A 14,244-nucleotide genomic window follows, 5' to 3' on the forward strand; every position below is an offset into this window, starting at 1 on the left:
TTGTTATTAAAATGAAGTAAACAAACCCAGCTCAGGTGACAAAAAGTAGCGCAAAAGTAATGCATTACTTTTAAACATAACTTTCAACAACTATGGAGGTGAAACAGTTCCGTTTGGGCCATAAGGAATAGTTAACTCAAGTTCTGGGATTAACAGAGGAAAGAGAGTCAAACAGCACAGGGACGATGGCTAATGCCTAGTTTATGTTAATATGATCAATTTTTTTTCCAAATATGGGCTATGTGTACTGGGTCTCTTTGCATTGAGAATGTTATGTAGTATAAACAACTTATACATTAAAAGAGCAAGGACAATCCTGCTGCCATGACAGAAATATGTTAAAATATGGCAAATAGGCATGATCAGCTCAACAAAGACATACAAACTCATAATACATCAAAACGTTAAGAACAGTGGGATATTTCAAGTGGAGACGAGTATGCTAAAGGGCAGTTTACAATGCTCAACAGAAAGATTAGATTCTCAGAACAGTGATATTGTAAAATATTACTACAATAGTTTTCTATTTTAATATAATTCAAAATGCAATTTACCTCCTGTGATGTCAAAGCTATATTTTCAGCTTTCTTCTTCTTCTTCTTCTTCTTATTATTATTAATAACAAAGTCAACTGTGCTGTTATTTTGTGTGGGAACTGTGATTATTTTTTCAGGATTTTTTGATGAATGTACACTTCAAAAGAACAGCAAGTATGTATGTATTTACAGTATTTAATTAATTTGTAACAATGCAAAGTTACTGTCACCTTTCAATTAATTTGATGTATTTTTGCAGAATAAGTGTTAATTTATTTCTCAAAAAGAAGAAAGAAAAAAAAAAGAAAAAAAAACTTTTAAACAGTTTACTGTATACATTTAGAATTGGAATTTAGGATTGTTTTAACACAGATGTGTTTCAATCTTAGCCTGCATGGAAAAATAACCCATTTTTCATTTAGATATATAGGTGAACTCTTACATGATTAACTGCAGAGCGTGCACACACACACAGGGCAGACATTACTGCAGAGCACTCACTCACACACAGACTCACACAAAGACAGACATCATCTAGAAATCTAATTATCACTTCCCGTTCAACTAAAATGATTGGGTAGGTAACTACACTCCATACTGCCATTTGATTAATAACCTGGTTACCAGCATATTTTATGCGGGGTCACTAACTTCATTACTGAAATGCTGGGTCAACCGCAAAGCATTGTCTGAGAGATTGCTGAACATATCAGTATTATTTTTTTTTTTTGGCGAGAGATCTTTGTTATGAGCTCAGCTGGATCTTTTCCTGTCCTGCTATATTACAGAGTGTTTGGCCATTGCATTTCCGATGGAAGCTCCATCTTTCCAAGCTAAAGGGCCACACAGTCTGCTGAGCATCTCCACTCCAATCTGCTGCTGGTAGAAGCTGCCAGATCTGGTGATCTGAAGCCAGTTTCACCATTTGTTTGACGGTAGTAGAGCTTTAGATTAGTGGAAGTTAAGAAATAGCTCACCCAAAAATGAAAATGAAAAATGTACTCATTATCATAAATGATAATGATAACAGAGTTTTCACAAAATACGATATTTTGAAGAATGTTGATAACTATTTAGGGTCCAATTGACTACAAATGCCAATGGGATCTGAAACCATCTGCTTGCCAACATTCTTCAAAATATCTTCCTTTGTATTCCACTAAAGAAATAAATGAATAAAGATTTGGAATGAAATTAGTAAATAATGACAGAATTTTCACAAAAGAAAACATTTTGAACAATGTCGGTAACACAGCAGGAAGTCCCATTGACTTCCATAGTATTTTGAATCTATTCTTTGGAAGTCACTGGGACCCAAAACTGAAACCAACATTCTTCAAAATATCTTCTTTTGTGTTTTACAGAAGAAAGAAGTGCATACAGGTTTTGAATGACATATGAGACATATTACTCACATGACTTCCATTGTATTTTTAACCCATACTATGGAAGTCAAGGGAACCCAAAACAAAAACAAAAATTATTCAAAATTCAGAAAAGTCACACCGGTTTGGAATAACATGAGGGGGAAAAAAATAATTTTTGGGGTAACTATCCCTTTAAGATTTCCAACATCAGCTCCATTCAAGCAGCTCTAATACAGTACACATACGTTATGTCCACTCAGATCAATGAGCTGTGTGCTGGATATCTGCAGAGGGTATAAAGACAATCAGCGACAGACACGCCATTAATCAGCTAATGTAGCTTCATCAGACTATTAATACAGAGTTGATTTAAAAGTCACGTGTTTGCACTGTCACGCTGGTTAAACAAACACAACTCCAGAGAGACTATATGAGAAACTTTGAAGCACACTGTATCTGTTTCTCTCTGATGTTTGTTGAGCTACCACAGGGACACTGCATCACATCATTTGCACAATGTATAAATATTTTATCTACTTGTTTTAACAAGTTGAGAACAAACAGTCACAAAGGTATATTACATAACATGCTAGTAATACATTTCACCATAGCATGGACACATAAAGATCCTTGAATCTGTATTCTTACCTCCATAAGGAGCTCTCTGTGACACTGCCCAGATTGAAGTCATATAGTTTGGTCAGCATGAGAATCACCTGTACAAGGAAAAAACAAGTTGAATTATTCACTTTAGTTTATCTTTAGTTATGATTTGTGGGTAGGGGGCTAAAATGTCAATCCTGTTACCATGATTTTGCATTAGTAAATAACTAGCAAATGAAAAGTTCATAGAAATATCTTTTACTGCATTGATTTCTCTTTCTAAGATATTAGTTGTACTTTCACAACCTTGAGCACAAGGCTTGTTAAATTAAATTGCAAAACTGTAAACCCTGTTAACCTTCTGAATTCATATTTACTGTATATCCTTTCAGATGGTGCAATGCAATTTAGTAAAAAATTAAATGCATTATTTATCTGGCAGAATGTCTTATACTGTATACATTTACTTAAAAAGCTCATTATCAAATTAAAAAATGCACAGCGAATGAGGATTCCCAATCTAAAAAGGTTGAAAACAGCTGCTAAGGAGGAATGCATGGGTAGCTGATGCACTTTTTTATATATATATATATCTTAGATTAATATATAAGATTAATTTTAGCATATTGCAGATCATGTAATTGGTCACAATTTCATTCATTACCATAAAAAAAACATTTAGCCTTAATTGCATTTGTTATTAGGCACTATGTTGTGACAAATGAAGCAGTTAATATGATTGTACATTTGATCATAAAAGCTGCATGCATGACTTTAAAATAGCAAAATGCTATTTAAAGTCATTTTATATGAAGTATAGTATGCCACAATCATATCAACTTCTCAAAAACATTGCATATACCCACATAGAGTTGTGTTAGACAGATTCCTTGCCAGCACAAAAACTAATTTTGGAATATTTTTTTCATGCATAAAAAAAGACACCATCATAAAATCAACTCTTCGCACAAACGTCCACATGAAATCTGAACCAGAACCATTATTAAATTACCCATTATATAAACTGCTCAATAAATCAGCCTAAAACAACCTCAAAATGCACAAATCCTCACATCTTCTCTTCATCTCAGCATATAACACCATTAAATGATGCATCAGGCTTCCTCCTTGACACCCTAATAATTAATCTCTTCATTACTTAATCATATCATGCTGAATCTATCTACAGCGCTGTAAATATCCTTTATAAGATTCTTAAGGTGCACGAGACTGTGTTAACTAGGTCAGTCAAATTCCTAAAGGAAAATTAGAGACGGGAAAGAGAGGAAATTCATGCCTAGAGTGGAAAAAAGTAGACTCATAAACTTACAATCTATTATGCTCAAAGAAAGAAATCATACCTATATGAGCTCAAAGCCTTTTGAAGAAGCGCCGATCATTACGGGGGAAGAGTTCATTGATTCTCTGCAGAAGTTATAATAACAAGTGTGGGAAAAATATATATTAACCCCCTGAAAGCCCCTCAATCATTTGGTAGAGCACATTTTTGAGTCAAAATGTTAACATTTGGGTGTTAAATGTTAAAACACAAAAAGTCATTAGTTTAAACAGTCACTCAAATCATTTTAGGATGAAAACAATGAACTATTATATATTGTTTTGTGAATTCTTCAAATGCAAGCCTATTTTTATGTAATACAGCTTCAAAGGGCAGCCAGAAATGACCATATCATTAAACTTTCAATCTGTTCCTCACGGCTACACTCATCAAAGTCTTTAGTCTACTAACATGCAGGCCTGAATCCATCGTTAATAAAACTGGTATACAGAGATTCTAGCCCATTTCAAACAGGCCTTCTGCGTGTGGAAAAAAAGAGAAACTGCTAAAAGATAAAAGGGTGAAGAACCATTCAAACAGAAGAGTACTCTGGGAAAGAAAAGGAATGGTAAAATCCCTCTTCAGCTCAAAGAATAATGCAGGTCTTCATGTAAAACAGGCTTTAGTCCACCAGACAACAACTTTAAGGCTATAGTTGATTCGTTCAGCAATATGGGGAGCAGCCTGGACTGCTGAGAGCTCTTGTAATATTTGAAAGCTGGCCTGACATTTACATACAGTTCAGTAACGGAGAGCAAAACACCAGAGCACTGCTCAACAACACGAATAGCCATGGACCCGGACACTTAAGTCACACTTAAAAATGTACGCATTACTGATGCACAGAAATTTGAGGATGTGTGCAATTTAAATTTGTGCAATGCATTTTTTTTCTTTTTTACTGTTGATTACTAAATAAAAGTGATAAAGTAATTGATTATTAAATAAAAAAAGCATTTTTGGTTTTTGGCCAAATAAAACGTTTAATTTCAGTTTAATACATACACTAAAATGACATTGAGTTGGTTAAAAACCTTTTCAAAAATGCAAAACAAACATTTGCAAAAAATAAAATTAAAATAATAATAACAATTATTATTATTGGTCCATGTTATTAGTCCTGAGTGCATTTTGGGAACAGGCTTTAATAATGACCCAGTTTCAATGTACAAGGATAAGTTTTTTTGTGGTTAGATGCATGGGAACAAGGGGGGGGGGGCGGTCATAGTGATGTGTGGGGCAAAATAACTCAATTACTTCAGTGAAGTATGCTGGTGATAGCATCATGAAGTGTGCTTTTCTTGTCAGCATGGAGTATGCATGTCGTTAAAAGGAAGAAAAGGAACAATGGATGGTGCAATACACAGGAAAACACTGCAAGAGAACGTGCTGGAAACCTTAAAAAAATCTTGCTTGGGCAATGATCTCAAACACTTAATTTTAAAATTTAGAGAGTTCAAGAAGAGAAAGGCATTTGTCCAGTGACCCAGTGGTAGAGTAATCCAACTAAAAATCGGTGACGCTGTATAAAAAATGTGCAGAAAAAAATGTCATGCCTATACAGGTGCTGTAAGGCCATTTTGCTGACTTCAATCACATGCCTCATTTCCACAACCTCACCCTTCAAAGACAATGTTAGCCAATCAGATGTAAGCATTTCTGAATGCACAAAATGATTGACAGATAGGAAGAATTTCTGATTGGCTAAAAAGTGTGGGCCACTTTCCTGTCTCTTATTTGCTGTCAGTGATATCTGTCATGTAGTAGAGAAGCATTATTATAGTTTTATGCATATTAAAAAAAACTGAATAATGAAATAAAATATAACATCTAATATAATGCATATATACATTTAAAAAAAATGTGTGTAAGACACAATTCAGTCAAATCTGACAATTTAAACACTTTTGTAAAGAAATGAAAACATTAGACACAATGGTTAAATTTCTGGGTTTTAATTTTGCACCCGTAATATAATACAACACAACCATTAAAGCTGAAAAAAAGACTTTAATACTGCTGATGCATGTTTCTGTTAGTAATGAGTATAAGCTGTTTACATGTTGAGACCCTTATTCTGATCAAGCTTCCTTCATTTACAAAGGCTTTGGCTTGATTTTCTCTGGATTCTGATTAGGCTTATTAGACACTTCACTACAGTGCTGTTCTGAGCACCTTATTAAATCAAGTAATTTCTTAAATTCTAGTTATGTACGCTGAATTATATGCATGAACATATTTACAGAGAAAATAACACTGGCACATAATTAGTTGGAATAATACTGAAGTGTGACTTTGAAAAGTTTACATTTGTTGGAAGGGCATAAATCACCATGCAAACCAAGCATCTGTCTTGTATTTATTTATTTAATCAATGTATAAATCAACAATATATGAAGAATTGAATGCTGTAGGGTTTCTGTTAGAGAAGTCATGTAAGGGGTGCTGAACTTTTAAAGAGAATGTTTATTTTTATTATTTTATTTTACGCACATGCCTATATGGTGTAAAGAGGGACATTACAATAATCCACAAGTAATCCACAAAACTCCTGTCCATCAGTTAATGTCCTGTGAAATTAAAAGCTATGTTGTTAAACAAATTAATCAAAATGTTTTTAACTTTAAACAATTGCATTGGTCCAATATGTGAGTCCTCCATCCATAATATTGCTTTCTCGTCTGAATCAAGAGAGAAATATGCACAGACCAAGTGCAACTGAAAACAGTCCAAAACTGTTCTAAACAAACATGTTGATTGATTTTGATGTGACACGACAAGTGCTGGACTTTTTCACTGAAGGAAACATTATTTTGGATTATGGACTCATATTTTGGCCCGAAGTAAAGGTTTAATGTTAAAATACATTAATGATGGATTTGTTTCTTACAAACATGCAGCTTTTCATTTCACAAGACATTAAATGATGGACTGGAGTCGTTTGGATCGTTTGTGGATTATTACGATGCAGCTGTTTGGACTCTCATTTCGACGGCACCCATTCACTGCAGAGGATCCATTGGTGAGCAAGTGATGTAATGCTAAATTTTCACCTAATTTCATTTTGGATGTACTATTACTTTAATAGTCAAATAAAACACTGCATTTGGTATAAAGCATGTTTGTTTTTGAGAAGCAGTCATACAGAAACCAGTTATACACAGAGGCCGGACTCTAAAGGGTTTGTGGGTAGTGTTTTGTATGGATGGTATTGGACCGTTCTCTTGTATTAGAGGGGAGAAGATCATTCCCACTGAAAAATAATATGTTGCACTAGAACAGGTGTTGTCAAACGAAATTATCCCAGCCTCGAACAGCGAGAGCAATTCGGCAACAATTTCACATGTGGGAGAGAGCCGTAAAACCTATAAGGCCGTCCACATAAAATTCCCCATCTTAACAAATAGTGACATGCCCCCATAGCTTAGCATTGCCAGGACTAAATTGCCAAAGTCGAATTTGTTCTAGTTTATTTTCCTCCACAAAACTCGAGGTACTGTCTCTATAGACCCAATTTATAACGGACACATCGTTTGGCCACAACAGAGGAATGTTTGGAGGGAAGAAAGCCTATTAACTAATGTAGAAACAATTATATACAGCCCTATTCGGACAGGATTAGTTTTACATGGGGAGACGGGGTAATGTAATAACTACAACAGCTCCTCTGTGATTTTAATCCTGTCCGAATTGGCCATGTCAATGATTTTTTCAGGGAAGAATTACACTGTCTTTTGCCTACTATAAAATGCCCTGAAGAAATACCCACATGGTGGAAGTAGTCCTGTGTGAACTGACCTGCTGGATCGACTCCCAGCGGCCCATGTCCAGTCCGCAGGTCATGTACAGTAGCTAATGCTGTAGATCAAGTTCTCTAAGTGTCTCAGTAGAGTTGACCGATGAAACGACATGAGGTTCACAACATCTCAGATGTTTTTCCCATGTAACATATCTTTAATTAAAGGGATAGTTCACCCACAAATGAAAATTCTGTCATTAATTACTCACCCTCATGTCGCCCCAAACCTGTAAGACCTTTGTTCATCTTCGGAACCTTGCTGTCTATGGGAGGGTTAGAGAGCTCTCGGATTTCATCAAAAATATCTTAATTTGTGTTCTGAAGATGAACGAAGATCTCACCGGTTTGGAATGACCTGAGGGTGACTAATTAATGACAGATTTTTTTGGGTGAACTATCCCTTTAAGCATTTTGTGAGGTAAAAACAAAAACACACTTGTAAAAATATCCGTCTGACCATGTCTTTCAATCCCCAGCCTACAAACAGAGCAGGAAACCAAACCCTGCATACCAGTGTGCATAATATTCATCCCATATAGTTTACGAGATTTGAATAAGCGTGTCCCAAAGCATAGTATGTTAAAAACAGTATGCCAAAAGTTCCTGGATAGTCTTATATTGAAGATCTTAAATGGCTTATATTGGCAAAAACCCATCGTGCTTCAGTTCAGATCCACAAACATGAACAAACAGAACTACAAACATGGTAGATGTAACAAATCACAATTGTATTACATGTAAGTATGTCCGGAAGCTTGCTTCCTCTTCTACATCTACTTCTTCACAGTAAGAGTTCACACTTTTAGGGCATCGTATAAGTAGGAGAACTGGGATGCAGCACAAATCTAGGGTCAGAGTTTGGCTGGCCTAGTGAACCCCTGCTGGTGGATGCTGTAACTACAACATCTTGACTTTTTTTCCTCACCATTTCCAGGGCTTTGGCTGTCACAGAGACAGGTGTGACTCTCAAGACTATTTCAGCTACATCTGTCAGGAAGTATGGGCATTTTATGCATGATATTCCATACAAAGTATCACTTACAGCACCTCTAACTTGTCTTTCTACCAACTTTCTATAATTGTATGTTTTTTACTGTTAAAGAAGTAGGCTGATTTGATCTTTGCTCTCTCACAAATCTGTGGGCGTTTAGGTTGTTTACTTTTAGATGCATCATCCTTCAAATGTTTGTTTTTGATTATTTGGTTCAAACGAATGCAAATTATAGCATAGATGCTGCTGAAGTGTGTGCGCTAAAGGGAAATGCACAAACGAAAGATCTGCAAACATTTTGGTGTCCTTAAACTTGAGAGAGATAAAATAAACCACAACCAGCAATCATCAGGGTCTAAGCACATATACTATGACATTCTAATACTTACGGAATTTTGACTGTAGCCCATACAGTTCCTGAAGAAAAAAAATTTACATTCACGCAATATAGAAATTGTTTTACTCATCAACTCATCACACACTTTGAAAAATAGTAATTATTTATAACGCACAGTGGGTTATATAATTCACAGTTAGTTATATCACACAGCTTTTTCTATGTTCTATGTATTCTATGTTTGTGCTTTTGTAAGTGGATCTTTACTATCCCTAATTAGGCTCATTATTTTATATTTTAGGCTTATTTTTGAACACAAACTATGTGCTTTCTGTGAGTGACTTCAAAATAAGTGATACAATTTCCCCATTTCTTGCAGATTTCATATGAGTATGACATAATTTCCAGTGGCATATTGACTGCCTTTATGTTGTGTCTGTGTGTGAGGTCAATTTCTCAACCCTGGACGGAGTCTTTTACAGCTTAGTGGTAAACATAGGTGGAGCGTGTGTAAAGCCTTCCCCTGGTCACGGGGTCTTGGGGCAAAAATGACACTAAATTGGACAAAAATGCCCATGCACAAACAAATTAAATCTATTACGTCTGTTGCTATAAGCCTTCCTCTGGTCACGGGGTCTTGGGGCAAAAATGACACTAAATTGGACAAAAATGCCCATGCAAATTAAATCTATTACGTCTGCTGCTAACAAAGTGTAAATGAATAAAAAGTGTTGACTGTGCATTAAATTAAGATCTGCTCATGTTGCACCATATTTCATTTTAGGTGTTTTTACAGTGTTGCGCATTATAACCAATCACACACGATTCTGTTGAGCCTAGGAATGCAATGGCCAATCAGAGGCGTTCAGATGAGTCATCGCTGAAACTCATCAGCTTTGTTGAGTGCACGCGCGCTCGCTGACTGAATTCCGCGAATTCTCTCATCATAAACATCAAAGCGCAGATGTACGTACAATGTAAGTAAGGGATTAATTTCGCAGTGTAGACAGCTTCAGTGATTATAACGATAGTTTTGTTTTTCTGAGAGTGCGATAGATCAGAGTTAGTGATAATGTCATTTCTGTACATCATTTATTCGCAGTTTGAATAACCGTGGGAAGAAAACGTTATATAATTATCCATTTCTAATGTTTTAATTAACTTGTAATCACATTAAATACAAATTAAGTCCCATTAAACATATTTTATTAGCCTACATGACACCCATGTCTGGTTCTTGCCTAAAAAGACAGGTTTATGATGTTTGTGGTTAATAGATTTGGCTGCTTTTAGTCTTACCCTGGAGTTGGTTCACCCTCCGCCTATGGTGGTAAACATTAGCTGAAGGATGGTGGGCCCTTCTGTCTCTTACATATTGGGGAGTGTTGTAGGTGGCCTTGCTGTTGCCAGCTCCTGTCAGATGAACTCCTACCGCAGTGGACATATGTCATATTACACAGCTTGCCAATTAAACCTAGTAATGCCAGTCAATTAGATTCACACATAACAATATGCTGATGGATTTCTGGGAAAGGCAGTTGATGCTATTCAAAGATATCACACATATACCACACATAACTTAAGTTTGCTTAATTTTAGTAATTTTGCTGTGCTTATGTCATTTTACTATTATTTATATTTATCTTTAATTTATTTTTATTTCAGTTTTAGTCATTTTAATTCAACTTCAACTCATTTGCAAAGACGACAATTCTTTTTTTTAATCTAATATGTATATTTTATTTCAGTTTTGAACTGCCAAAATTTATTTTAATAGTTTTAGTTAACACTAACAACACTGGTATGTAAGACTGGTCACCTTGTAGTAAAAAGAAGACATCAAAGTTTGATTTGTGGTGACATATCTCATATTAAAAAACGTATAAAAAGGAAGCTGAGGGGAAACGGTCCTGGAGAAGTGTTGTGAAAAACTGAGATGAACTTGCTGCAGAGGGTATGAAGGGAAACCCTGAGAAAGAGCAACTGTACTGTATGCGCAGAGGTGTGGAGCCAGATGGTCATGGATTATATGTCAATACAACTGCATCACACTGTTCCAGGAGCTTGAGGACACTGTGCTTGCATTTGTGCACCAGAGAGCAATGGTGGATTTATGACAGCCTGCAAGTCACAATACAGTCACTAGCACTTTTGTCTTAAATGGACAGTTCACCTAAAAATGACAATTCTGTCATCAGCATCACATCAAACCTGTATGACTTTCTCTGTGAACACACAAAATAATACATTTTGAAAAAAAAAATTAAAAAAAATCTTAGTGTTTTTGTTGCCCTTACCATGAAAGTCAATGGGGTCCAATGTCTTGTATCTCACAGAAGGAATAAAGTTGTACAGCTTTGGTATGACACGAGAGAAAATTAAAATTGATGCTGTAGCAGGTCTCTGAGTATATTATTTGCTTTGCTCATAGCTGTCAGCTTGCACCTCTTTCTCTCACTTTTTGGCGCTTGTCCTTGGCTTAAAAAACCAAGGACTAAAGTCCCACAACAAAACTTCCTCACAAAGAGGCACAAATAAACAGCACTCACCATCTCCTGTGGATCTGGAGGTCACTGAGTGAACACACAGAGAATACTGAACTCAGACAGCAAAACAAACAGACATATAGAGGTATTTTACTGATGCCAAGGCACAAAACACACACATACAGTGTAAACCAACAGAGTAAGAGCTGACGTTCAAGTATAATGTCCATATCTAAATGCATTCGCAGGTGTTTCTACTGAACGCGTGAGTGAGAAAGAACTGTTTGTGTGTAATGCTGTAACCCTGACTGGGGAATCACCTGGAGGAACAGTGGGATGGAAAGAGGAGCTGTTGTATTGTCTGATGGCAGCAGGTAGAATCAATCCCCAGCAGCGCTTGTTAAAACACTGTGGTGGAAAGAGCCGTTGGCTAAAGGTGCTCAAAGGCAGAGCATTGTGAGTAAGATATACTGAACTGATGGAAACACAGGACGAATTTCATAAATATATCATGATGGATGATATATATATATATATATATATTATATATATATATATATATATATATTATTTGTCGTTTATATATATATTACTTTTGTGCAAACCGTTTTTTCTTTGACAAATAGAAAATTCAAAACAGCGTTTATTTAAAATGGAAATCTTTTGATGTAATGTAAAATGTAAAAGTATTTAATATCACTTCTAATGTATTTAATGCAATAGTAGCATTCATTTATATAATAATAATACAAATTTTTGTGTACTTTTTTTGCTGAAAATCCTTTACTAATGACCAGCCTTTAAAAGATTGCTTGTAAATCTCTTAGTATGCTATATAAGAGATTTACTAGCAATATATATATATATATATATAATTATAATGGTTTTTCTTTTTCTTTTTTTAACCAAATCGTGGATTCAATCATTTTATCAACCTATATATATGAGGCCTATTCTTTGTTGAAGGCCTCATTGATCTGAGCTTATGCTCTTTTTTTAAACAAACAAACAACAACAACAACCTGTAGATATTTTTGCAGTATTCAAAAACTGGGGTGCATGAGTTCAGATCAATGAAGGCAAAATCACTACATTCCAAAAAGAAATACAAGACCTGTGCTAATTAAAACAAAACAAGTTAATAAACAGATTGAATCAAATATTTGGTGAAAACATAGCATTTTATAAAATTATAAATTTTTGTAGAATTGTTTTTTTTTTATTTTTTACTGGAAACACCACAGCTGTCTACAACAACAACAACAACAACAACAATAATAATAATAATAATGATGATAATGATAATAATAATAATAATAATAATAATAATAATAATAATAATAATAATAATAATAATAATAATAAAGAAAGAAAGAAATAACTTTTTTGGGTGGAGGAAGTTGTGTGAACAAAGTCAGTAAGTTTTAGTCCAATGTGATAACACAACTATTACATAATATAACTGCTATACTTGGCATTTTCAGTAAAAAGAAAATCCTCTCTGGGTCAAAATGACCAGAACCTAACATGACAGTTAAAAATAAACGCAGCCTTGGTGAGCATAACAGACTTCTTTCAAACAAATCCCACAGACTTGAAACTGTTGAACGGTAGTTTGTACATTTTAAGTGTGGCTTAGAATCAGAGTATATGTAATTCCCTTGGTAGCCTGACCTATAAATTCACTGTAAAACTTTTGAAAGTTGTTATAAAATGCTTGTGGCATAACAGTTATATATATATCTGCTGTGTTTTAGCCCTTAGGTCTATTTTCTGTTTTCTCAATATAAGTACTTAGAAGCAAAATTCAGATTTTTTTTTTCCCCTCCAAATTTCAGTCTCAAAAGCTGTATAGGGAAAATATTTAATCTTCCCACACAACTTGTCAAGTGTGCTCCATCTCACTTTAGGGTGACAGCATCTTAAACTTACAGTCTTCGGCTAATTCAAAGACACAAGCTGAGAACAGATAAAACACAGGGTTGCTTCTTTATGTACATTCAGAAAGGGAACAAGCATCGAGCTGAACAACATAAAAACTGTGAATATATAATTGGTGGAGAGAACCCATCTTTCATGCTAAATTAAGCGCCTGCTACATGCTTGTTGCTTTCCCAGTTTTTAATATTCCATGTTCTGTATTGCAGAGTGTCATCTGTATTAGAGTTTTAAAAGCAGACAGTTGTCAGATTGTCAGACAGCGAGCATGTCTTCATTTGCATATAGTAAACCGATGACAGCATATGCAAATGACAGCATTAACATCACCACGGTAAAATGTAAACAATCCAATATTACAGTAAGAAGACACCCTTGTATTTATTTTGACAGAAAACTGAACAGTAATTAGTGATAGTGCATGAGAATAAATATATTAAAGGGATACAATAAAATTAATATATTTAAGGGATATAATAAAATACAATTATTTAAAATGAAATAAAATAAATTTTATTCAAACAAAACAAACAAAACTAAACAAAATTAATTTAATTTAATTTAATTTAATTTACCCTGAAATTGTTCCAAACCTATAAGAATTTATTTCTTCTGCTGAACACAGAAAAATACATTATGAAGAATGCGGCAAACCTAACAGCTGACGGTACCCATTGACTTTCATAGCATGAAAACTGTGGAAGTAGCTACCGTCAACTGTATGGTTATTCATACAGATTTGGAACAATTTCAGGGTATACATGATGACAGAAATGTTATCCTTTTAAGAAATTTATATATATATATATATATATATATATATATTTATATATATATATATATATTTT

General features: G+C 34.6%; 1 protein-coding gene across 1 annotated transcript in view; it reads right to left on the bottom strand.

Annotated features, from left to right (window-relative positions):
- Window positions 1-14,244, bottom strand: part of LOC107566139 (VPS10 domain-containing receptor SorCS1-like) — a 170,177-nt gene that overhangs the window by 110,069 nt on the left and 45,864 nt on the right. The window contains exons 2-3 of the mRNA XM_016251514.1: window positions 11,762-11,933; window positions 2,552-2,619 (exon numbers count right to left, since the gene is read on the bottom strand). Of these exons, the coding sequence (XP_016107000.1) occupies window positions 2,552-2,619; window positions 11,762-11,933 (240 nt within the window). The remainder of the gene's footprint in view (window positions 1-2,551; window positions 2,620-11,761; window positions 11,934-14,244) is intronic.

This window comes from Sinocyclocheilus grahami, unplaced genomic scaffold (genome assembly GCF_001515645.1).
Source record: "Sinocyclocheilus grahami isolate Dianchi unplaced genomic scaffold, SAMN03320097.WGS_v1.1 scaffold1050.1, whole genome shotgun sequence".
In the NCBI taxonomy this organism is placed as follows: Eukaryota; Metazoa; Chordata; class Actinopteri; order Cypriniformes; family Cyprinidae; genus Sinocyclocheilus; species Sinocyclocheilus grahami.